Source organism: Primulina eburnea, chromosome 10 (assembly GCF_022965805.1).
Source record: "Primulina eburnea isolate SZY01 chromosome 10, ASM2296580v1, whole genome shotgun sequence".
Lineage (NCBI taxonomy): Eukaryota > Viridiplantae > Streptophyta > Magnoliopsida > Lamiales > Gesneriaceae > Primulina > Primulina eburnea.
In genome coordinates this window covers 209,192-233,060 of record NC_133110.1, presented here as the reverse complement: position 1 = coordinate 233,060, position 23,869 = coordinate 209,192, and the positions used below count along the sequence as shown (strand labels likewise).

At 33.0% G+C, this 23,869-nt stretch overlaps 2 protein-coding genes across 7 annotated transcripts; one reads left to right on the top strand and one right to left on the bottom strand.

Moving 5' to 3' along the window:
• Positions 1-12,243: 12,243 nt before the first annotated feature.
• On the top strand, positions 12,244-17,345 carry LOC140803990 (ABC transporter G family member 12-like). Its single transcript, XM_073159837.1, has 9 exons — positions 12,244-12,586; positions 13,607-13,686; positions 14,202-14,663; positions 14,749-14,871; positions 14,977-15,108; positions 15,229-15,519; positions 16,285-16,557; positions 16,631-16,738; positions 16,828-17,345. Exons 1-9 carry the CDS (start codon positions 12,325-12,327, stop codon positions 17,182-17,184), a joined length of 2,088 nt encoding a protein of 695 aa, XP_073015938.1. The 5' UTR covers positions 12,244-12,324; the 3' UTR covers positions 17,185-17,345.
• Positions 17,346-17,579: 234 nt separating this feature from the next.
• LOC140803991 (protein TRAUCO-like) lies at positions 17,580-22,408 on the bottom strand. Of its 6 annotated transcripts, none has more exons than XM_073159841.1 (5): positions 21,242-22,408; positions 19,752-19,991; positions 18,304-18,361; positions 18,206-18,262; positions 17,580-17,766 (listed from the first exon to the last, which is right to left on the bottom strand). In XM_073159841.1, exons 1-4 carry the CDS (start codon positions 22,365-22,367, stop codon positions 18,226-18,228), a joined length of 1,461 nt encoding a protein of 486 aa, XP_073015942.1. In that variant the 5' UTR covers positions 22,368-22,408; the 3' UTR covers positions 17,580-17,766; positions 18,206-18,225. The 6 variants fall into 6 exon arrangements, with proteins under 6 accessions (XP_073015942.1, XP_073015943.1, XP_073015941.1 ...); XM_073159842.1 differs by having other exon boundaries at positions 17,580-17,748; XM_073159840.1 differs by having other exon boundaries at positions 17,580-17,690.
• Positions 22,409-23,869: the final 1,461 nt, after the last annotated feature.

The window sequence follows — 23,869 nt, the reverse complement described above, 5'->3', positions numbered from 1 at the left end:
TTCAATTTTTATATGTAATGTAACACGTGGGGTTCTCACATACTTCTTTTGTCCATCCCTATTACTATATAGCCCCTATAGTTTTAGGAATCACATTTTTATCCCAAACATGAATAAAAGTTAAAACTTGAAATATTTTAATTTTGATCTCCGACCCCATTACTTAAAAAGTAATTTAATTGCTCGGAAGATTTGATTTGCAAATAGATATTTGATTTGTGAAATGGTTGATTAATGAATTTAAAATGAATTCATATTCATCACAATTTTCATTATAGATACATAATAATAAATTAATAAATATGTTAATTTGAAATATAACCACCATTAATTCTTCCAAGCGGTCACACTGGTCGTATTTGTGAGACGGATCTCTTATTTGGGTCACTCATGAAAAAGTATTACTTTTATGCTAAAAGTATTATTTTTTATTGTGAATATTGGTAGGATTGACCCGTCTCACAGATTATGATCTGTGAGACGGTCTCACATGAGAATCACTCTATTGGAATTTATTTGGATTGAAAAATAACTAATTAATTATAAAATGAATTTCTTAACAACTCGATAAAATCTGTTTATCCTGCTTTATCTTATTTTACTTAGTTTTCGTAATTAGCTTAATTGATAAAAAAACTGAAAAAAAAAAATAATAAAAGACATATGATATTTTAAAGTGGTTTGGACCAATCGACCTAAATCTATAGAGTCACGCTCAGCTGTCACGTCCCGAGTCTGGGGAAATAGTCGACATCGGCATTGCTTACAACCACACATTTGAAAACAACAAGTCTAATAGTACAGTATATATCAAATCAGTTTATTTCTGACAATCAATCATAAAATTGTCTTTACAACGTAACTAAAAATAAATGCGTTGAAGCGTTTACAATGAAAATTCAAATAAAACTTAAATAAATTCAATTAACTCTTATTTTTGTAAATCACCAACCCCAAAACTGGTCATATTCTAATTTCTCTAACTGATCTTCTGATTATCTTGTGAGGAAGAGTAATGCGTGAGTGATATTGTCGTCACTCAGCGAATAAAGGTCATTTGAGCATATACATAGCAAATAAACATTATTTTTTAAAACAACATATCATATCATGCATAACATAATTCGCATAACATATCGTCAGAACCAACATAAGCATATTTTGGCGTAGGCACTGAGATTCCTCCATTTTTACATGGCTTACTTATCAGCCTTTAATTTTTACTTCTCTAAAGGGACGATGTCATATAACAGTTATAATCGTGTAAGGGACATAACTTATCATGTATTGAGATTTTCACCTATTTTCAGCTGAATCCTCACAGTGCCAAAAACATATATGATAATCGTATAAAGAAAGGGTAGGAACCGAACAACAGTGCTCGACCAAAACTATCAAAAACTGAAGGACGTATAATCAAATACGTACTTTTAAAAGAAGTTCACTTACCTTAGATCTAGATTTTAAAAAAATGAAGGACGATTTTTTCGTTTGCTAGGATTTTCGAATCTTTCTTGGATCTGGACTGTAGCAGAACTGAGAGAGAAAAATCTCGAAATTCTTGAGAGTACTTGAGAGCAACTTTCGAAAATTGGAGTAAATTTTCAGGTGTAATTTTCGAATGGTAGGTCCTCCTATTTATATTAAGGGGCTGACTGTTATCCCGATCATATATTATTTTCGCGTTTAAACTTTTTGAAATAAATCTTGAATCCGAGATAATTTATCCCCTTGGATAGATTTTCGAAATTATCCCTTTCTAGACCTGGAAATCCGAATTCCAGACCTAATTTTCCAACATCTGGTATATCTTTTATTTTGCAGTACAATTTAATCTTTACCCTTAAATTTCAAAATTTTCCCCTATTTATTTTCGAATTTGTTGTTAATTTATCCTTAAAATAGGACTCTTGATTTTCTCGAAATATTTGTAGGCAAACTTTTGAATTCTCATGCATGCATTTTCTTATTGTTCATGTGATACTCTTGTTCCACATCGAAAAAATCAAAGATTTAAAATGAGTTTATAATAGCTTACAATGGACTTCTATAGCAACTTTGGTTAACCATTTTCGTAAAGCGAGGACGAATACGAAGTAGTTGCTATACGGGCCCCTTGTGCAGTCACGCATGTCGCGGGCCCAGGCTCGGGGTGTGACAGAATGGTATCAGAATCGGTCACGAGCATGAAACACCGAGAAATAAGTGCTATGCAGGGAAAAATGCTACGTGGAAGGGAGCCACCTCTTGAACTTGCGGGGCAAAGTGCTACATGACGGGAGCCACCTCTTGAACCTATAGGAGCCACCTCTAGATTCTCGGTGCTAGTGGATCGAGGGGTCAGGCCACGACGAGGACGTCGCAGTCCTGAAGGAGGGGTGATTGTGATAGTCTTGTCCCACATCGAAAAAATCAAAGATTTAAAATGAGTTTATAATGACTTACAATGGACTTCTATAGCAACTTTGGTTAACCATTTTCGTAAAGCGAGGACGAATACGAAGTAGTTGCTATAGGGGCCCCTTGTGCAGTCACGCAGTCGCGGGCCCGAGCTCGGGGCATGACAGTGCAGACTTTTATCTATATAGACTTGTCTCTATTTTTAAATTAAATATGTGTATTTACATATAAATGAAAATTTCGAAATCTAATATTACATTATCCTCTTGCTTGAACTTCATTTTATCTTGATCCATATGTGTATTCACTTGATCTTAAATCTTATATTTTTATCTTCTATTTTCTTCTCAAATTTCGAAATTATGTCTCAAAATTTTCGGAATTCACCTGTTTTTATCAAATATCTCCTTATTTAAATTATTGGATATTGGCCTATTTATTATCCCAAAATCAATATATATACATAATATCATCTTAAATTTCGAGTTCCATAGATATTGTATAAACGATTTAATTATTTTACTCCACTTTAGATAGTCTTGATAATCTTAAATAAAATAATAAGATAAAAATCTTGTATAACTTATTACAACTTTCAATTACAAAATAATATCCCGAGTTTAGAATTTATGGGTTTTATATTCCTCCCACTTTATGAGAAGTTCCGTCTTCGAAACTTGAGTTGACTTAGTTTTCGAAAAGATACGGGAATTGATTCTTCATCTTTTCTTCCAAGAAATCACTTATTTGAAATTCAAAACTTCCATTTATTAAATTGGAGTGCACCTTAGGTCCTTAAGGGTGCATCTTGATAGAGAGATATGGTTTTGAGAGAGTATTTAACATAATGATTTGAAATTACTTCATATTGAAATAATTATTTTGATTCAAAAGTAAATAATTAAATGTAAAATAAATTTAATTACTTAACATATCAAAAAATTTTGTTGTTCTCACTTTATCTTATTTTGCCTAGTTTTCATAATTAGCCCGATTGATAAAAAAAAAAAAAGATGCATTAAATTTTAATGTTTTTGGGACTATCGACCTACATCCACTCACTTAACAAGCAAATCCACTAAATCTCATATGATACACTAAAATTAGGCTTATCTAATATATCTAATCTAATATAGATGTATACGTATATATTAAAATTGTGACTTGAATTGTGTGTTGTCGGAATTATCCTTTAATCAATTAATTGTGTATTGGTTTTTTTCTAACTCTAATATTGTTTTGTGTATTAGTTTCTAACCACTATATTGTATTATATATATATATATATATATATATATATATATATATATATATATATATATATATATAAAATAATAATAAAATTTATTTTATAGTATTTATTATGCTTTCAATATTTTATTCTATTTACTATCGCGTTCATACATGTCTTTCCATTGCCCATAGCCTGTCTTATTAATTTATTCTTTGCGCACTTTGTTGTTGCTGTTATTGCATTCTTTTTTGCTGCTGATATTAATTTGTTTCTCCAATTTGCATCTTCTCATTGTTTATTTATGCTATGCGGGTCGAAAGCGGTCTTTCATCGCATGTCGATTGTAGGTTTTCGGCTGGCCACGGTGTTGTTCTGCAAGGTTGCTTTTCTTTTCTTCTCTCATTTCTTTTCCCCTGCGTTTTTAGGTTCTATAGTTATTTTGTGCGTTGCATTGAGCTATGTTGTGTCTTGTTTTAGTTGGACGTTTGTTCTCTCCTATGACAGCTATCCCTTTTTTTTTTTTAAAAAAAAAAACAAAATTATATTTTATTTTTTTTGGGCTCGGCAACTTCTCCCGGCTTATTGAAAACCAAAGGCTAATCTCCGATGAATTTTGAATGAATGAATGTACTTGGGGTTAAAAGTTATTTAATTATTTGAATTTGACTCTCAAAACTGGATTGATTCCATGGAACATTTTTGTATTCGTTTTACACCTTAAAAACAGCAACAAAAATACCTGCACTCAAATTCAATTTGAGACAAGAAACAAATGTACTTTCTCTTTTTTTTTTCCCCTCCTTCGGTAGTTAATTGACCCGGGAAACCTCATTCTTGCGTTTGTTTGTTTATTGCCCCTCTATCCCTGTGTCGTTTTTGCAGCGCGAAGAGATTTGAATTTGAACCTCCCTCATTTTGTTATGATTCTGGAATAATTAGATAAACTTTAATTTAGCAATCCAAACCACTAACCTTACAATAAAATTGTTAATCATAAACCAAGAAATTGCTCTCTCTCTCTCTTAACTACATAAAAAAATATTGGAAAAATCAAGAAATAAAATTTTGAAATCCCTCTCTTTGGTTATAAATAATTTACAACTGTATATATATTTTTTTTTAAAAAAAAAACAAAGAAACTTGGAAGATGGAATAAAAAAATACCTGAAAAAATTATAATTAATTTTATTTGATATTAGTATTAATCAATTAACAAAGTACATAAATGCTAAATTGCATTTAGTAGGAGCATTTGTAACTATTCAAAGAAATTAAAGGAGGTAACTGGATAATTGTCATATAATTTAAACCCGATATTTAGACTTTTATTTGATGATTAAGATCAATAACCTAACAATAAATTTATTAATAATAAACCAAAAAGTTGCTTTCCTTGAACTATATATAAAACACCATGTTTTTGTAAGTGCTAAAAACTTTTTATAAAATATCTGTACTAATAAATATCAAGAAAGAAAATTTTGAAACCCTTGTCTAAGGTTATAAATAATTTGTAGTTTTATATTTTTTAATAATCAAAGAACTTAGAAAATGGAAGAAGAAAACTAAAAAAAAATAAACAATTAATTGTAATTAATATTAGTGTTAATCAGTAGACAAAGTGTGAAAGTGTCACAATTATCACTTGATTATTGAATAAGAGTGAGTCTCATGTGAGGCCGTCTCACGGGTCATAATCCGTGAGACGGTTCAATCCTACCCATATTTACAATAAAAAATAATACTCTTAGCATAAAAAAATAATATTTTTTCATGGGTGACCCAAATAAGAGATCCGTTTGTCTCACACAAGTTTTTGCCATTGAATAAATAAACATATGAAGGGTATAAATGTCCGCTTAAATTGGATCCAGTTACGACTTCTCATTTTTATAACTTGATGATAAATAAACAATACATTTATTAAATGTAATATTTTTTATGTTTATTACTTCTTTTTTTTTTTTGTAGAGATTGAGAATTAATAATTTACATTTTTTTAGGATCAAGTGTTTACAATTAGGCCAAAAACTATAACTGCTAGTCAAGGCGCAACTTTGTTTCCTTATAATCGCGGCAGTGTAGAGTTCACCCAGTTGGATCTTAACGGGTTGGGTTTCTAGGATTATGATTCTAGAGAGATGTGTGATGCTGGTGTTATCTCATATTTTTTAGATAAGTCTTACATTTTCCTGACAGCCGACCTTTTCTCCAGCAGAGACATTATATTATTACCCGTTAAGATATGAAGTTACTCTTTTACGGTTCACCTAGCCAATCAAATCAAACGACGCAATGTCAACAACTTGACGCACAATAACATTCCAGGAGGTCACCTATCTCAGTACTACTATCATTCATACACGCATAACCTAAGATGTTTTCAAAACTAAATAAATAGATTATTAATTACAAAAGAAATCAAATAAGGGTAAAATTATAAGAAAAAAGTAGAGAACATAACACTAAATATAGAAACTGAAATATATATTTTGGATATATGAACAAAGAAATAAAATTTTCATATTTGAGACGAAAGGAGTAATATTGTTTGATCAATTCATCTTAATGAAACATTCATAAAATACTATCTAGTGAGAAAAAGGATAACTTCCATGCTCCACCCTTCGGCTATAATTTTATCTGCACTAATACAAAAACACACACACACACATATAATACGAATATTCAATTTGTTTTTATTTTGGCCTTTTGATGAAACTGTTGGGTCAAATTCAATATATGAGTTTAAATGTGAATTATTATGTGATGTGAGTTGTATGTTAAGGTGATGCCCAAAACTTAAAGTGGTCGTTTTAGATTTTGGTTAATGAGCTTTAATATATCGGATATACTGTGTGTTTTTAATGTATAGAGACAAAAGTATTTTTGTTTTTATGATGAAATAAAAGAGAAATATCAGAAGATAATGATAGAAAGGTCAGTCTCCAGATCTCACGTTCTCTCGTTCCATATTCTCTACCACCATTATAGAAAATAGTTCTGATGGTAAAAAAAAAAAGATTCTCTCAAGGAAAAACATGTAGGTCTAGAAAATCAAGATTCGTTCTAAGGAATTAATGATTATGACTTCAGGTACGCTTTCGCTTAAGGTTTTCATCTTAATTCTTAATAATTTGACATGATGAATTCTATGTTTATATGGATTTTTTCCAACAACTGGTATCAAAGCTACTCATGTTACATCATTGAGATATGCTTAAAATTTATGGTTATGATGTTGGCTTCATATCCGATAAATAAACTTTATTTGAATTTTTTTATTATTGCCTAAGATCTGGAAAAGGATTTTGGTTGAAAACAATTATGTATGTGGTTAAGTTTGGTTTCGGTAAAGAGATTTTGGTTGAAAATTATAAAGGTTCAATATGAAGATTTTGAGTTTATGTCTAGTTTTTGTTTATAAAAAAATAGAAGAAAATAAAAAATTTGGGCAAAATCCTCTCCAAAATCAACCTGGGGCATGCTCAATACTGTCCTGGACAATCACAAAGGCACAGCTTTAGCGCATCCCTATATGTCCTAGATGAACCCATTAGTGTAAAGCACAGAGAGGGCACAATTTCATAGCGTCCCGCTCGAGACTTACTATAAAAAAAATTACAGTCTAGATTTATTTGGTTTAAATTTTAAATTTTTCAATGGTTATATGTATTTTGAAACAGATAAGTGAAATAAAATATCATGAAAGTTATCTCTTTTGTCGAAATACAAAATATTTTTTGGGTGTATGTGATCTGTATGAATATTGTTCCACCCATAAGAAGTTAAATATTTAATATAATTATATATGTACTTGTCGGGGGTAAACATGTGATAGTTGTTCAGTTTATTCATGTGAATAATATATCGGTCCAAAAGAATGTTGTTATTTGGCATGATAGTTACGATTAATGTTTGACTGATACGCCTAGATATTACTTACAAGTTTATTTTTTGTCTGGATATAAAACATTAATGGAGTGTCGATATCATGTTATGGGATTTATGGTATTTGAATTTATTGATTATTTTATTTAGATATTTGGTTGAGCATGTATATTATGGTTTGGCAAAAACTTGTGTGAGACGGTCTCACGAGTCATATTTTGTGAGACGGGTCTTTATTTGGGTAATCCATGAAAAAGTATTGCTTTTTATGCTAAGAGTATTACTTTTTATGGTGAATATGGGTAGGGTTGACCCATCTCACAGATTGAGATCCGTGAGACGGTCTCACATGAGACCTAGTCTTATGGTTTTCTATTCTCTCTTCAGATTTTAATAATACAAACAATTCATTCCAACATTAATTTTATTCTTTTATTAAATGACTCAAATTTTGTTTCGTGACAAGAAAATTTATTAATAATTCTTGGAGTCATGGATTTGAACTCTGCGATAAGGGTTCTCTCCTCCCGCAATTATGGATAAGAGTACTTCTAATGAAAAGATAGAGTTTGAAGGTGAGAGATGTCAAATCGCATGTATTTGATGAACTTAAAGAGGGTCATTCATGAAACATTCATGGGTACAATATCTAACAATATTGCTACGACTAAAGAATTCTTTAAGGACCTCGAAATTAGTACACTCCTTACAAGCCTAATTTCAATGAGGTACAGAGGTAAAGGCAACATACGAGTACATTGTATATGGAAATGTCTCGTCTTTCTTCAAGGTTAAATACACTTAAGCTTGACCTCTCTGAGGATTTACTTGTGCATTTGGTTTTTGATATCTCTTCCTCCTCAGTTTAACCAGTTTAAGGTGAGTTATAACTATTAAAAAGAGACTTGGTGTAAGTTATAAATTAAGGTGAGCTATAACTATTAGAAAGAACAACCATATGAAGTGCCTAGACACATGTGGTGGATAGAATCTGGAGCAACCATATCATTGTGTCTTTATAGGGTTGTCTGGATTGTCGAAAACCAAGTTATGCTGAAAGATTTATTTATGTTGGTGATGGCAACAAAGTTGAAGTTGAGGAAAAAGGAAAATTCAGTTTATTGTTAAAGACTGTAATTTATTTGGATCTTCCTGAAACATTTTTTATACCATATTTTAGACAAAATTTGATTTCTATTTTTGCATTGTACAAATTCGGTTATATTTGTTTATTTGGAAATGAAATATTCAGTTTATTTTTAATTCAAAATTGGTTGTTTTTGGTTCTTTATCAGGATACGACAATTTTTATTCTTTTAATGTTATTGCTTATTTAATAAATCTCAGCAAATAAATAGAAGAACTAAAATAAAATTAACCGACGAGAATTCAGCTGTGTTATGGAACAAGAGACTAGGACATAAATCTGAAAAGAGAATAAAGAGACTAGCGTGAGACGAAATTCTCGAGCCTTTACATTACAAAGATTTTAATAATTATGTTAAGTGTATAAGGGAGAAAAAATGACAAAAGAAGATTAGAAGCCAGTATAAGTTCAGGTGTCTTAGAACTTATGCATACTGTTCTTTCTGTTTCATTCCCTTTGGCTTCATGGAATGGCAAACATTATTTTACAATGTTCATACTGTTCTTTCGGGTCCATTCCCTTTGGCTTAATGGAATGGTGAACATTATTTTACAGCGTTCACATACGATTTTTAAAATATAATTTATTTATCTCATTCATAAAAAGACAGAGCTATTGGATGTGTCCAAAAATTATAAACTCGAAATTGAAAATTAACTTGGTTTAAAGATTAAAAGCATTATATTTGACCATGATATATGCTATTATAGACATGACTGTTCAGGTAACAACATCCATAACTTTTTGCTAGATTCCTATAGGAATATATATAGTGTCATCCCACATTAAACTACGCCGGGTTCAGCCACAATTAATGGTGTTGCTGAAAGACAAAATAGAACAATTAAGTACATGGTGATAATTATGATAATCATATATCTTACCAAAATCACTTTGTGGAGAGATATTAATGACCACAACATATATCCATAACACTGTTCCAACTAAATCAGCGATCAAAACCTTTATGAACTTTGGACATGAAAAATTCCTGATCTTAAGCATTTGCATGTTGGGGGATATCCAGATGAGGTATGCTAATGAAAAGCTGGACTTAAGGACGATCAATTGTTATTTTTATTGGATATTCTGAAAAGATCCAGGGGTACAAGTTTATGATCCCACAAGTAAGTCGATTATTTACTCGGGAAATGTCCAGTTCTTTGAGGATCCTGAGTTCGCTAGGGGGAGATACAGTTAGGGATATTTTCTTTGAAGACGAATATAAAAATATTCCTACAAGTGTATTGAACATTGATCAGGATCATTTTCTCCACTTTAACCAAGACACAATATAGGAAGACCATAGTGGAGATCCTCCCATTATTCCAGATAAGCAAACTCGATCATCTTGATAACCTATATCATTAAGAAGATCCAATAGAGAACAAAGGATATGCAATGCCAAATGATTTTGATTTCTTCAAGAAAATGAGTCAGACATTGGAGTGATGAAGGATGATCATATCAACTTCTGTCAAGCTATAGAAAGTTCTAATTTTTAAAAGTGGAATGATGTCGTGAATGAGAAGATAAAGTCATATGAAAGACAATGACGTATGAGACCTTGTCTCATTGCATAAAAGTACGAAACTCATTGGTTGCAAATGAATATTTGAACCAAGATGGATTTGAAAGAAAATGTGGAAAGATATAAAGTTCGTCTTGTCGTTGAAAGCTGTACTTGGAAAGAATGCATCAATTATAAAGACAGTTTCTCTCTGATTTCTTAAAAAGAATTTCTAAGGATGATAATATTTTTGGTGACGTGTTTTCATCTTGAGATTCATTATATGGATGTAAAGAATGTGTTTCTCAATGATGACATTGATGAAACGACTTATGATGAAACTAGGAAATTGTGTCCAAATACACAAATAATATGTTCATTAATTAGAGATGTCTCTAATTAGATATCGATTTTTATTGAGTTTGCTAATTCTGTTATAAAATCGCATTTTAATTTTAGAGCCAAGCAACGTGGTTCTTTTTGTAATTCTAGATAAGTGTTTTACTATTGATTTTACTGAAATATCAATGATTTGGCATATCTTTATTCTGTTGCAATTTTTCGTCGGACCAAATATATATGTTAGTATTACCACTACGTAAGTTAATGTTAATTCTAAAAGATTATAATAAAATTTAGATATGATTAATAGGACCAAAATTAAAATCAAAATAAATATATACATGATTATTTTTTTTCCCTTAGGGACTGAAAAACAATCAAAACCTAAACAATGGAACTAACTATTATTTTTAAATTCATGCAACAACACAAACACCGTGTATGTCGGACATACATTAATCTATATTTCTTTGATATACCCGAATCCGTGTATATATATATATATATATATATATATATATATATATATATATATATATATATATATATATATATATATATATATATATAACCGAATTATATCCACGCCACGTGCAGCAAAGAAACGCAAAAAGGTAAATATCGATGGGAAAATGTCAGTGTGCCCAAGAAAAAAACTCAATTTTAACTTTATATATATATATAGGCAAATTAGGTACGTATCGGCCGATAGCGTTAATAAATGATGTCTGTAAACTAACATAATAAGATTAATTGTTTACCCAAAGTTAGGCAGTCCGACGCATTAGCCGTATTAGTTTAATACAAAAAAAATTGACAATCTCCTATCCGAGAAATATTAATTTTTAATCACACAAAGATCGATTCGTGAAATTGTCTTTTCAAATAACAACTCTTATATATATTAAAACCCAAATGTCGTGTTCTTTACGCTGCATGTGAATTTTTTATCATTGTTAAATGATCAGATCGGATGATGATCACAACGCATGCATGCTAGAATATCTCGATTTTTTCATTGATTTTAAATAATACTTTTCTCCCGTAAATTTAGAGTGAGTAGAAGCATGTTTGATTAATTTCACGTTTGAAAAAAACTCTTATGTGCATGATTGTCAACCTTCGGTATAGAAAGACATAACGATTGACAACTAACGTAACTCCCATGTGCCAAACTCAAGAAATTAATTACCAACGCAATCATGCATGCATGCTTGCCTAACTCAATTGATGATAGGAAACCAATATTTTTTTAAAACCAAAAAATATATATATCCTTGTTAGCATGTGATTGATTAATTGATTTTCCAAACTTGTCGGTTGTGATTATGATCCTGCCATAGGAAGGCAGCTGAATCTCGATATATATCCCAAGCCATAGAGACCAGCCGAGCTAACACAAATTGTAACAACTCGTTGAAAGAAGTAAACACTCCCTAGTAATAACATACATAATTCAACTTAAGATGATATTACTCTTAGTTTGAACAAACAGCCGGCGAAGGCAATTCAAGACATATATATGGTTACATACATTTTTAATTCAACTTATATATATATATATATTTATATTTAAATTTCGAACCCTTCATTCGTCCAGTTTTAAATTTCACCAACCTTTTACGTACGATTGACACGTCTATCACTTTTGACAGCTTCGACATTCATGCAATAAATGCCCACAGTTGCAGTACTTATATTAATACGAGCTGTTAGGGCCCATACTCTTATTCTTGCTGCATGCCTTAATTTTTTTTATCTTCAAGAAAAGAAAATTAACATCGGAAACATATACAGAATATGGAGATAGAGATAACGACGAGTCAGGCAACTGTTGATGGAAACTGGGATATCGAAAAGGGATCTACTGTAGAAGAACATCCGATTGGGGCGGCAGCATATTTAGCATGGGAAGATTTAACAGTGATTTTACCAAGTTTTGGGAATGGATCCACGAGAAGATTGTTAGACGGGTTAACGGGTTATGCTCTTCCGGGTAGGATCATGGCTGTTATGGGTCCTTCTGGATCCGGGAAGTCCACATTTCTTGATTCTTTAACAGGTTTTAATTTCCTCTCCGAATCAATGAGTTTTTTTTATTTCTCTTTGTGCATGGTTTTTGTCTCGTCTCGAGTCGTCCCTTCAAAATCTGTTTCATTAGGGTTTTGAACTGTAATATGTACATGTGAATATATAGTTATACTTATGCTGGCCTGGGAGATCAATATGCATATATGATTTTGAAATTAGAATACATTTTTTGATCCAAAAAGTACCACCTTTTTCGATGGTACTGCACGCACAAATATATATATATATATATATATATATATATATATATATATATATATATATATATATAGCTAGACTCCCATGATTTATTTCATCAAAATTTAAATTTTAGGTTTCGCTTCTATAAATATGTTGGATTAATGATTTCCAACTGCATTGATAATGATCATTTTTTTTATTGATCTCAATCATCCGTATTTTTTTTTTTCTTTTTTTAGTAATTCCTACGAAGAATTGGGACAACCACCCCAATATTACCAATACATTAATGGGAGTTGCGAAATTCTCGAATAATATTAATATCATGTTTTTTCAATTCATGTTTGTTCAATTCATCTTTTTTTATCAATTACAGTTGTGGAAATTGATAGTAATTTTCTTCAAGGACCTCTAGACTGGTTTGCATTTTAAAGAGTGAAAACTCATTGAAAATAAATGAATCGAAACGAGAGTAGTTGATCATGCCAAATTTTCTAAGAAAATATGTAGATATAGTTTTGTTTTTTGTTTTTTAAAGAAAGAAAAATTAAGCTTTTACCTGATTTTTAGAAATCTCTGTCGAAAATCCACGTAAAAAAGCAAGAATCAATAATATTTGACTTTGAAATGTTTCTGAAAAAAGACAAGGGAAGGGAGGGGGATGGAATCAACCCAGTCTGTATGTTTTGCATTGAATGCATGCGTACAGAGGATCTCTAAATTTGATTAAACAATTGGACACTTGAATTTACTCATTCTTCTGTTGGGTGTGTGGTGGTTGTGCAGTTAATGTGCATGTTGAATGTTGCAGGCAGGGTTTCAGGTCAAGCACTTATCACTGGTAATATTTACCTTAATGGAAGGAGGAGGACACTAGATTTTGGTCTCCTCGTAAGTATCCACCATTCTCAAATTTACATATTTTTATCATTATTATTTTATTTCTTATATATATATATATATATATATATATATATATATATATATATATATATATATATGCGTGCGTCTCCCCCGTTTCATTATGTGCTCATAATGTTTTCAATTGTTAAATTACCCATTTACTTAGGGAATGTAATCTTAAAAATAATGGTTATGTTTACGTACAAATGTACAGGTACTTCAATATAGTTAGTGCTTGTATTTAGTATAAAAGGACAATGCAATTAAATTCTTTCCCCTAGAGGTGATTGATTATATTGTACACTGAAATATAATCGAGCGTACAACCAAAAAAAAAAAAAATCGACCAGCCGAGTCCTGTCGACGAAAATAAAGCGGTTATCGATATAACATTCGTTAATTTTAGTAAAGAAATCGTTCAATTGTTTAAATTACGGAAAATGATGAATGTTGCTCCTCTTTTCTTGAAATTCTGATACACTTAATTGTAATGGAAATGCCAGGCTTATGTAACTCAAGAAGACATTTTCTTGGGGACACTTACAGTAAGAGAAACCATAAAATACTCGGCCTCATTGAGACTACCAACCAGCACAGCAAAACATGACATGGATGAAATCATAGAAAATTCCATACTTGAAATGGGACTTCAAGACTGTGCTGATCGACTAATCGGAAACTGGCATTTGAGGGGCATAAGTGGCGGTGAAAAGAAGAGGCTGAATATAGCTTTGGAGATTTTAACAAAACCAGGTCTCTTGTTACTCGATGAACCGACCAGTGGTCTAGACAGCGCGTCTGCTTTTTTCGTGATTCAAGCTCTTAAGAATGTTGCATCTGGTGGGAGAACAGTGATTTCCTCCATCCACCAACCTAGCAGTGAGGTTTACACCCTCTTTGATGATCTTTTACTGTTGTCCTGCGGTGAAATGGTTTACTTCGGGGAAACCAAAATGACCTTAGAGGTACAAAAATTGAAATAATCTTAAAAAGAAAACTTACTTGAACATTTATGAACTGTTGATGCCTGTCATGTGAGTTTTCTTACAGTTCTTTGCTGATGCGGGATTCCCTTGTCCTAGTAGAAGAAACCCATCAGACCATTTTCTTCGTATTATAAACACAGACTTTGATCGTGTAAACAAAACTTTGATAGGAGCTCAAAGAATAAAAGTAAGTGAATGATACCCTCAAATATTCTCTATGTTGTCAGATAAAAGCTAATCCCAGCACCGCTGAATTAACGATGACTATATTACTTTTCGCCGGTATATGCAGGATCTAAAAGATAATCCCAGCCCGCTCATTAAAATAGCAACTACAGAAATCAGAGCAAGGCTTCTTCATAAATATCGAAGCTCAAAAATCGCAGCAAGAGTGAGAACTGTAGTCCATAAATTCTCATCCTCTGTAAGCATCTTATACGACTTGAGAGTCGATAAATTAATTTAAAGACAAACCAATCGGTTTTATTATATGACGTTTCTTACCCTTGTTAATAGAATCTTATTGATGAGAAATATATTGCAGCAAGGAATTGATTTCGCAAAAACCAGAGGAAGCCAGGCAACATGGTGGAAGCAACTTTCAACTTTGATAAACAGATCTTTCACCAATATGTCTAGAGATTTTGGATATTACTGGTTAAGAATCATCGTATATATAACAGTGTCCATTTGTGTTGGCTGTGTCTTTTACAATGTTGGACATGGAACCGAGTATAATGCACTTCTAGCGAGGGCAGCATGTGGTGGATTTGTGTCGGGTTTCATGACATTCATGACTATTGGAGGATTTCCATCATTCATTGAAGAGATGAAGGTAAAATAATCTCACTTGGTATCAGCGCGTAATAGAATTTTAAATCAAATATTAGTAACATCCTTGCCAGTGCCTTTTAGTAGAAATGGGATACTGGCAACTTGGGCCACTTACTGAATGTTAATGAACTGGTCAGTTGTAAAGTGGTCTCCAGTCCAGGCTAATGAAGTTCACCAAGAAAAGGCACAAGAATATAATAGCACAATTAATGCATCAGCACAAAGTAGATTAAGGGTGCATCTGGATTGAGGGGTTTGAAGTAATGGATTTCAAATTCATTCAATTATTGATGAATTTATATAGGGTAATTTCAAATCCATCCATTTATTAATTTATGTGAATGTAATGGTAATTATGATGGATTTCTCAAATCAAACCCCTATATTCAAGTGAAATCCTCCATCCATTAACAACCTGAGGTTTCACTAAGATTGCTTTGTTTTTATTTGAAGAAAACTTTGAGAAATGGATTTCAGACGAATTATATGAAATCTACTATAATTATTATTGAAAATGCTTAACTTGATATATCAAGATTGGATCTTAAATTCAATTGAATTTAGTACAATCAAGTAAATCAAATAAATTTCAAATCCATTATTTCAAATATATCAATCCAAGCACAACCTAAGTTAAGTTTTGTAAATATGTCTCTCACACATTATTATCAATTATAGTGAGAATCACCCTCGTGCCAGTTAGTGGCTTGTAAAATACTAACTTGCAGCTTAAAGATGCTGATGTTCGGTATCATGACATAAACAGATATTTTACAAAGAAAGGCTCAAAGGACATTATGGTGTTGGAGTGTTTATTCTTTCCAACTTCATCTCTTCGTTTCCATTCTTGGTAACAATGTCCTTTAGTTCAGCATCCATCACTTATTTCATGGTGAAGTATCACTCTGGCCTCTCCCACTATATGTACGCCACGGTCGACCTTTTATTTTGTATAGCAGTAGTTGAGAGCTGCATGATGGTAGTGGCTTCAATCGTTCCCAATTTTCTGATGGGGGTCATTGTAGGGGCAGGCTTTATGGTAAGTATTCCGAGTTTCACCTCTCCATACTCTAACTTTGTCTCCAATGCTCTATTTTAATTGTAAGTTGTAGGGCATTATGATGGCAACATCTGGTTTTTTCCGGCGCCTTCCCGAGCTTCCAAAGCCATTTTGGAGATTCCCGGTTTCATATATTAATTACATGACATGGGGCTTACAGGTAAAGCTAAAGTTTTTCTGTGTTGCTTTCAACATTTCTCCTTAATGTGATTATTTTAATTTGTTTTTTTCTTTAACTGATAAATAAAGGGTGCGTATAAAAATGACATGATTGGGGTCGAGTTCGAATCCCCCATATTCGGTCAACCAAAACTGAAAGGAGAAGAAGTCCTCTATTCTGTGATGGGAATTTCACAAAAACACTCAAAATGGTGGGACTTAGCAGTGGTAATAGCCATTCTCATAACATACAGACTACTGTTCTTCTGTATTCTAAAATTCAAGGAGAAGGCTCTGCCAAAATTTCGAGCATTTTATGTGAAAAGAACTCTTCAGCATATCAAGAAGAGGCCTTCATTCAGAAATTCGTCGGCATTTCCTTCAAAGAGACATAACGGTCACCATTCCTTGTCTTCCCAAGAGGGTCTCAACTCTCCATTATATTAATAGTATAGTTGGTTTTTAAGGTAGAATATATGTAGGTGTTGGTTTTAAGGTATGCAGGTGTGCTTTATCTTATATTCAAACTTCTGAATTAATAAGACTACCAAAAAGCTGTAAATGTTGCAGACATAACACGAGATTTAAATTTTATGACAGCAAATAGACTTAGTACGTGTTATAATGCCTATGGCATGCATCGACTCATACAGTTCATCCACATCGCAGATACTTATTACTTAGTACGTTGGTTTCCACCCAAATTTTAAAAAATCAACATTTTATTTCAATTGCTAAGTTAATTCTTAAAACCTACCAAGACTTTATCCAAATAATCAATTAGTGAACTTTACTCTAAAACATCATATACTAATAAGATTTGATATTGTAGCGAAAGAGGATAGTTTAGAATCAAACTCCATAATGGGAATCAAACTCCAGAATGGTGTACATTTGATACCATAGCGAAATTGGATAGTTTAGAATCAAACTCCAGAATGGTGCAACTCAACCTACATCAAGTTCAAGATACAATCACTAGAAGCCACTTTATTTCCAATTGCATCTGACCTGATGTGAGCTTTCAGACTTGAGACAAAAATAACAATCTTATAACATCTTATCAATAGGTTTACACACATTAAAGAGAGATAATAGTGCTAAAAACACAGGTCAGAACACAAGATCAAATGGATAAACAAGGTACTGATGCATACAAGAAAATGAAAGAACTGGCACCAACTAGCCAAGAGCGCAACAACACTGCTCCAAGAATTTAAAAAGCATGGAACATAGAGCTAAAAGAGGGGTATTGACAACTGATTTGAACTCTGCAACAGATTTTCATACTTGTATGGAAATTGGCCGACACAAAATGCTCAGGAAGGGGGGTGGGGTGAGATGGGTCGAGGGAGAATATATTTTGGGGGAGCAAAACTTGTATTTCTAGAAATGTTTTACACAATGTTTACTGTTTTTAATACACGTCGGCCCTTGCTTTAACAGGAAAATGTCGAAGGTTACCAACCTCATTGACATTGCTGACGCTTAACTCACCATTTCACCAGCTTTCACAAAATCACTGACGCTTAACTCACCATTTCACCAGCTTTCACAAAATCACTGTCGTCCTCTTTTAATACTTTGAATATAGGTAACATTCGGATAATTTTCCGTGGATTACCTGAATTACAGAGAAAGTTTCAATCATACTCAAATTTCTCGTAAAATGATATATTAAGAGTAAATGTAAGATTTTATACAGAGAAGACATGGTAATGCGATCAATGTTATCCGTCATATGCACATTCAACTAGATTCTGCATTCCTTTCCGAAATGCGACTTATGCCCCATCGCGGTTTCCATACCACTTTCTAACATACAGATATTAATAACAAGGAGTTGAAATGGAATCCGAAATGCGACTTATGCCCCATCACGGTTTCCATACCACTTTCTAACATACAGATATTAATAACAAGGAGTTGAAAATGGAATCCGAAATGCGACTTATGCCCCATCGCGGTTTCCATACCACTTTCTAACATACAAATATTAATAACAAGGAGTTGAAAATGGAATAGGCGGATGAAGAAACTAAAGATGAAGAAAAAATCAGAACCAACTTTTGATCATTTATGTTTGAATCACAACATCATAGAAGAATTATTAAAAGATCAAGAAGAAATAATAAGGAAAACTAGGTTATTAAAATGGCAAGAACACTTTTCTGAATACCAGTTTAGAACCTTACGACATAAGATCCAAATTGCAAAGAGTGACCATTATGACCTCGCATCAATTTCACAAGCAATCTAGGAGTGTAACAAATTTGGGCGACTTTCCAGCCCAAGAGGCTTATCTTTATTTTTGGTTCATGTGGACTAAAGTTCTAAGAGTTGTGATGAAACTTGACATATTGGAATGAGTAACACCTGGGAAAGGGATATCATCGGGTCAGTATCAATTACATGGCCTGTGTTCACATTAAATTGCATTAAAGTGCATACAGTGAATGTTGTCGGGTGATTGCAAGCCATCTAGGATGTCAACTTCTCAAGCGGCCGGCAAAGCTATGATTTGATACCAACTCAACAAGATATTGTAAAAAGAGTAGACTAATGATTTTGGAGGCTCTCCCACCAAGAAAGTCCATAATTTGGGATTGAATTCTTCTTTAGGACTTTTGAACTAAGTGGCTGCTAATTTAACTAGACATTTTTATAAACGCGGGTGTGAACCACCTATTGCTCCATTAAAACAACTGTATACATAGCTCAACTAAGTCATTTGCTCCATTATCTTGAGAGTCCATGGCACCTGTTTTTCTCACTTTCCAAATTCTACAACTAATTCTTTGATCCTTTCTTGACGGAAAAGGTAACATTATTGGCTAAGATAAATCAACTTCACAACAAGGTATCCATTGTTCATGTGTTTGCCGTTTCGGAAGTTGACGAAAATGTTACTTGAAAAATTCAAATAAGAAATATCCAACATTCAACGTCCTGGTTGTTGTTTGATAAAATAAAGCAGAACAAATTTCAAAGATATGGCTTCTCGATGGACACACCATTCTGAACCCTGACATCATAACCCTGATATGGAATTTCGATCATAGGTCTTGGGATGGGACGTTCACCAAAATCTTCCGGGAACCTTTCAAAACCAGGACCAAAACAGAATTTAACGACACAATTTGGGTGATTCGGAAGAGTGTACATTGAAGCAGATGGATAATAACGACCACCATAAAGATCTCTGAAAGCAATGCCCTGGCATTTTCCATTTTTGAAAAAAGAGATCTCACTTCCTGCACACCACGAGCAATATTTCATAAAAAATGAAGGAAAGTTCTCCAGTACTCCAATTTCACGTCGAAGCTTCTAAGTAATCTGATTGACAAACAGAATGGAAAACAACAATAACTGTAGTATAAATTTATGCTACAGCGTATGCCGGTTGACAGAAATTAATCCGTGCTCAAAAAATCAAGTGAAAGAAAACACAAGAGGATAGGTGCAAGAACCTTATTCTGCAATGTCGACGACTTTACTCCAACTAATAATTTGTCTGAACATATTATTTCTGTGGCTTAGTTGCCCAGATAATATCTTGAAAAACATTCCTAGAAATTGAATGCACATACATGAATAATTAAATACCGTGGCGATTTTTTTCTCCTTTGGTGACACGCCCTTGAAACTTAAATATGTGATTGCTCGGTATTTAAAAGTCAAGTTGGACTTAATATCTAGCATATCCATCCATGATAAAATATAGAACCATTGATGTGCCACCTCTCATGAACTCGAGCTTTTGATACGAGTTATTTCAAGATGAAATTGCAGCCGGAAGGTTACAGATTCAAATCGCATGGTGGGCAAAACCACACATAGTTATCATGTTAGTCTAGTACACTATGTTGTTCAATGCTCATTCAACTTGAATGTGTGTGCCTTGGATATTAATTTTGAGCATAAATTCCTAATTCTCTGGCCTACACATGCGGCGCCTTGTCAATGTATAGAATTATTAATTTGTGTTGCCTCCCGTAAACTCAAGGTTATGGGACATTGGATTTCAATACCGTACAATGAGCATTTTCACACTTTAAAGGAATACTAATTGTGTTTCAAAACTACAATGAAATTCTAGATGAATTATGTAAACCATGAACTTCAAAGAGGGGTAGACCAACTATCACAGCTGTAATTCCATGTTGTAAATCAAATTTCTTTATCAGGATCACACCAAGCATCAAACTTCTTGCTATGCCTGGAAAAGTTTTCTATTCCAATTCACAATTTCATCAAAAACAGAAAATCCACTTGATTTATTGAATTGTTCTAGGCATGATAAAATATCATAATAAGTCTTGTGAATTTCAATACAGCATACTTTTCAGAAAAGCACGACTTTAATTAGGAGCATCAGAATAAAATAAATAATACTACTCTAGAAACATTCACCAATAGGTAATAAAGGATAATGCAAAGCCAGAGATAAATATAGGCAGGCAGTAGAACATATCATAGGTGAAAAGCAATAAAAAGCACAGACCAGGAACAACTTTCGGGGGATCCTCTTTGGCGCCTGTAGCACTAGCACACAGCTGTACCTTATTTGAATCCAAGCATAAAGGATCAGGGGCATACAAACCACCATCCGGCAAATTAATATAGAACCCAATAACATCACCTTCTTTGTACCCTTCCTCCCCATATTTCTCCCTTATTGCTTTATGCACTTTACTGCCATCAATATCCCTATACCCATAACTATTTCCGTCAAATCCCACAGGTGCCTGCAAATCACCTTTATCAGTGGACCACCCCAATCTCGTGTGCCCAGTCTCACCCAAATGCACCACTTTAATCTCAAAATACCACGTACCCTCAGTCACTCCCCGTGTTGCTCTCACCATTCTGTACCCCTTTGTGGTGGATGCAGTGAGTCTATCCTCACTCAATTGGATCTTCTCTGCCTTGAAAACTTTAGAGAGACATATTTTTAAGTCTGGATTATCGTCATTATTGTCAGGAGATCTCGAGAATGGAGGGGGCATCAGCATTTTATCTTCCAGTGAACCATAGATGCTAATCGGATTCTTGGGATTATGATTGCCGTTGAAAGCGTGCTTGGTCTTTTTCTTTCCTTTCCTAGAAGTGCTCACCCATACATCCTTGCTCTTCTTCTTCTTCAACTTCTTCCCCGATTTCGGTCCTAAAGGGGGCAACATTCGTTCCTCAGGCACTGGAGTAATGGTATCAGCGGGAGAGGAAGATTCTAAAACATCAGGTTCAGGCTTGGGAAAATGAGTTAGACTCTTTTGCTTCTCACGAGGAGGCTCCTCTTCTTCCTCCTCACCATCATCTTCGCCTCCACCGATTTCTGGGAAAAAATTAGGGGATTTCGTTGAGTCGTTTCGATCGAAATCGAGGACACGTGGATTCCCAAAATTGGAGGTTTTTTCAGATAAAATACCTGCAGAAACATCGGTTTCGAGCTCTTTCCCGAAGCCATTCACGTAATACAGCTTGGTCACGGAGAACTCAGCCAACTCGGGATTCATTTCCTCAGCTGTGGCGGCGGTGATGGTAGCACATACCTCCTCATTAGTCGGGAAGGGAGGTGGATTTGTTGAGGCTGCGTCGATGTCTCCGTAAGCAGCTTCGAGTATGCCCATCGGAAGAGACCGACCACCGGGTGTAAGTGAAGAAAAGAAGAACGTGGCGATTATATAGTGGACTTAGGCCCATCCCTGATGATTGGTAGCCCAAAACCGATATTGGATCCACTCCTTGTGGCCCTCTTCCTAATTGCCACAACAATTCTATACTTTAACCTTATAAAATTTCACGAATTCGGCTATACATCCATATAACAACTCTATTCTTGTTATAAATTTAATAAGAAAGTAGAGGAGAAAAATACGAGTTCAGAGAATGACTTATTTATAGGATGATATTATAAAATATAAATTTTTACATAAAAAGATTGAAATATCAATATTAATAGAAAATATATCTACATGATCAATCATCTACATTCACAAACATAATTTAATAGTCTCCCATAAACGATTATCTACATAACAACTACTTAGTTAAATCTTTCATTTGGCTAGATGTTTGCTCAAAAACTTGATGGATACTCAAGTGGTCATCGTTAAAACATTGACAATAAAATTCAGTTGGAAAAACTTGAGCGGAGGAAAAAAAATACAACAATAAATACTTCTTTTTGTATATTCTCTTGACGATTGATGCACCTCATTAAAATCTTACTAAGAAAAAATAAATGGGACAAAAACACACCGAAGGAAAACGAGTACGACGGCTCTTATTTTTTGATAACAGCCTCATTAAAACCTTGTTATAAAAAACCTTGGAGAAAATTCATAAACAAGTCATTAAGAGTATAGTCTGAACTACTATCATGTTACAAGCATCGTCGAAATATTTAAGTTGTTGCTCGATCTTGCGTGCTAATTTCTCAAAATTTAATATCAGTAATGCTCTTATGAAAATATCGATCACAATATCTTCAGTTGATGCTTATATATGATACTTCAGGATCCAAGATCTTTTGAGCATTATCAAAACAATCATTAATTGATATAACATATCAATATGAAAGTGTTTTCTTTGTTGTGTATTATGACCAATTAAGATATATTCCTTCTGAAAATATCGAATTCATAGCTCAATTTTTTTCTTCATATTTTCCAAGTCTTTCATCTTACGTTTATATTTTAATTACTTGACAATTTTAGTAAACTTTTCGGGAATATCAACTAATGTGAATGAATCGCATGTGTCCGGATTACCTTAATCCTCATAATGACTTTTGTCATTTTATTGAAAAGATAATATATTGGAGGAAGAATATAATTTTATTTGATACTTTAAATCATTCATAGATTTTTCTATGTATATCATCAATGTTTAGTCAACACATCCACTAAAAAGTGAACATTTCTCGTGATCAACTTCCAGTCTTTTTGAGAAGTTTTGGTTGAGGTTAACTCATATTGTCATATTGTCATATGTCAATATCCGATATCTACAAACTATAGTTTTATATACTCTTGATTTTCATATTGAAAAAAAATACATTGAGCTAAAAATAATTATCAATACCCATTTTACGTTGATCTCATAGTTTTCATAAAACAAATAATTTGTT